General features: G+C 50.1%; 1 protein-coding gene across 1 annotated transcript in view; it reads left to right on the plus strand.

Annotated features, from left to right (window-relative positions):
• SMARCC2 (SWI/SNF related, matrix associated, actin dependent regulator of chromatin subfamily c member 2) overlaps positions 1 to 1,678 on the plus strand; it is a gene marked incomplete at its 5' end in the record, with an annotated part of 16,538 nt that overhangs the window by 12,609 nt on the left and 2,251 nt on the right. The window contains 2 exons of the mRNA XM_021707602.1: positions 173 to 307; positions 1,473 to 1,678. Of these exons, the coding sequence (XP_021563277.1) occupies positions 173 to 307; positions 1,473 to 1,678 (341 nt within the window). The remainder of the gene's footprint in view (positions 1 to 172; positions 308 to 1,472) is intronic.

The raw sequence follows: 1,678 nt of genomic DNA on the forward strand, positions 1-1,678 counted from the left end.
GAGATTCCACCTCAAAAAAAAAAAAAAAAAATGTCAAGCCTGTACTACTCTGGGTTGTGATTACAGCAAGCTTGTTCTTTAACCTGCCAGTGTCTGCCTTACCCTCCTCTGCCCTAGAATATCTTTAACTGGGTCCTCCAGCTGACATACTGTCCTACCCCTCCTTCCCTAGCACTTGGCTGCTGTCGAGGAGAGGAAGATCAAATCTTTGGTGGCCCTGCTGGTGGAGACCCAGATGAAAAAGTTGGAGATCAAACTGCGGCACTTTGAGGAGTTGGAGACCATCATGGACCGGGAGCGAGAAGCAGTAAGTAGTCTCCCCTTGGGAGGCAGCAGGAGACCTGGAACCCACCTGAGCCTTAGCTGTGTCTCTGTTTAAAATTGGAGAGGAGTGTGTGTGTGTGTGTGTGTGTGTGTGTGTGTGTGTGTGTGTGTGTGTGTGTGTGTGAGAGAGAGAGAGAGAGAGAGAGAGAGAGAAGGGGAGAGAGAGAGAATCAACAGTGCAGAAAGCCTGAGACTGACGGGGTTTCAAAGCAGTCTCCAATTTGTCAGTTTTGGCTTTATTCTGTGATCTCTCAGAACTTATGTACGTGATCTGAAATCTGTTACTTTGAATTTGCCAGATACTGTTAGCATTGCTAACTGCAGGCCAGGACAGGGATAGCTTACCCTGGGCAGTTAGGGACAAGGGGACCGCACACGTGAAGTCTGGAGACTGAGGTCCCACAGAGTGTCAGCTCCACAGGATGGGGATTCTAGTTGAACTCCTCGATTGCTGAACCTCCAGGAACAGTGCTTGGCCTATAACAGACTCTCAATAAATACTTGTTGAGTAATTGAGTAGGTTTTTTGTTTTTGTTTTTTGAAAGCAGGATTTATTGAGTGGACAGAAAAGCTCCCAGAGCAGGAGGGGACCCGAGGGAGTTGTCTTGAGTAGGTTTAAGGATGTTAGGAGGGGAAGGGCCTCAGATCCAGGAGGTGAACTTGGAAAGAAGATGGGACAGACAAGTTATTGAACAATTTTGTCTCTGAGAAGACAGAGAAATGGAAAATGAGGCCCCTACCCTCAGACAACTTAGGCCCCTGCCCTCAGAAAACTTAGCGTTTAACTGTGGACATCAAATGGACATACAGTTTGGAGATATCAGAAACAGTTAGCAATGCTAACAGTATCTGGCAAATCCAAAGTAACAGATTTCAGATCACGTACATAAGTTCTGAGAGATCAAGAATAAAGCCAAAACTGACAAATTGGTGAATTAGACATAATTGAGTGAGAAACCACGTGGGCAGTCAGGAGACAGAGTGATCACGGGAATTCACCAGAGGTGGGGTGGGGCGGAGAGGAAACTGGCGCAAAGGATTTAGATTTTGGGTGAGAGGCAGGGTCTTTCAGAAGACAAAGCAGGGCAAGGCGTTTGCCCTCAGGGTCTTCTGAACGCCCAGCGACAGTGCTCAATTGGCCCTGGCAGCTGGAGTATCAGAGGCAGCAGCTCCTGGCCGACAGGCAAGCCTTTCACATGGAGCAGCTGAAGTACGCGGAGATGAGGGCCCGGCAGCAGCACTTCCAGCAGATGCATCAGCAGCAGCCACCGCCACCCCCAGCCCTGCCCCCGGGCTCCCAGCCGATCCCCCCCACAGGGGCCGCTGGGCCACCGGCAGTCCACGGCTTGGGTGT

This window comes from Carlito syrichta, unplaced genomic scaffold, assembly GCF_000164805.1.
Source record: "Carlito syrichta isolate Samal-C Ts95f unplaced genomic scaffold, Tarsius_syrichta-2.0.1 Scaffold120695, whole genome shotgun sequence".
Classification (NCBI taxonomy): Eukaryota; Metazoa; Chordata; class Mammalia; order Primates; family Tarsiidae; genus Carlito; species Carlito syrichta.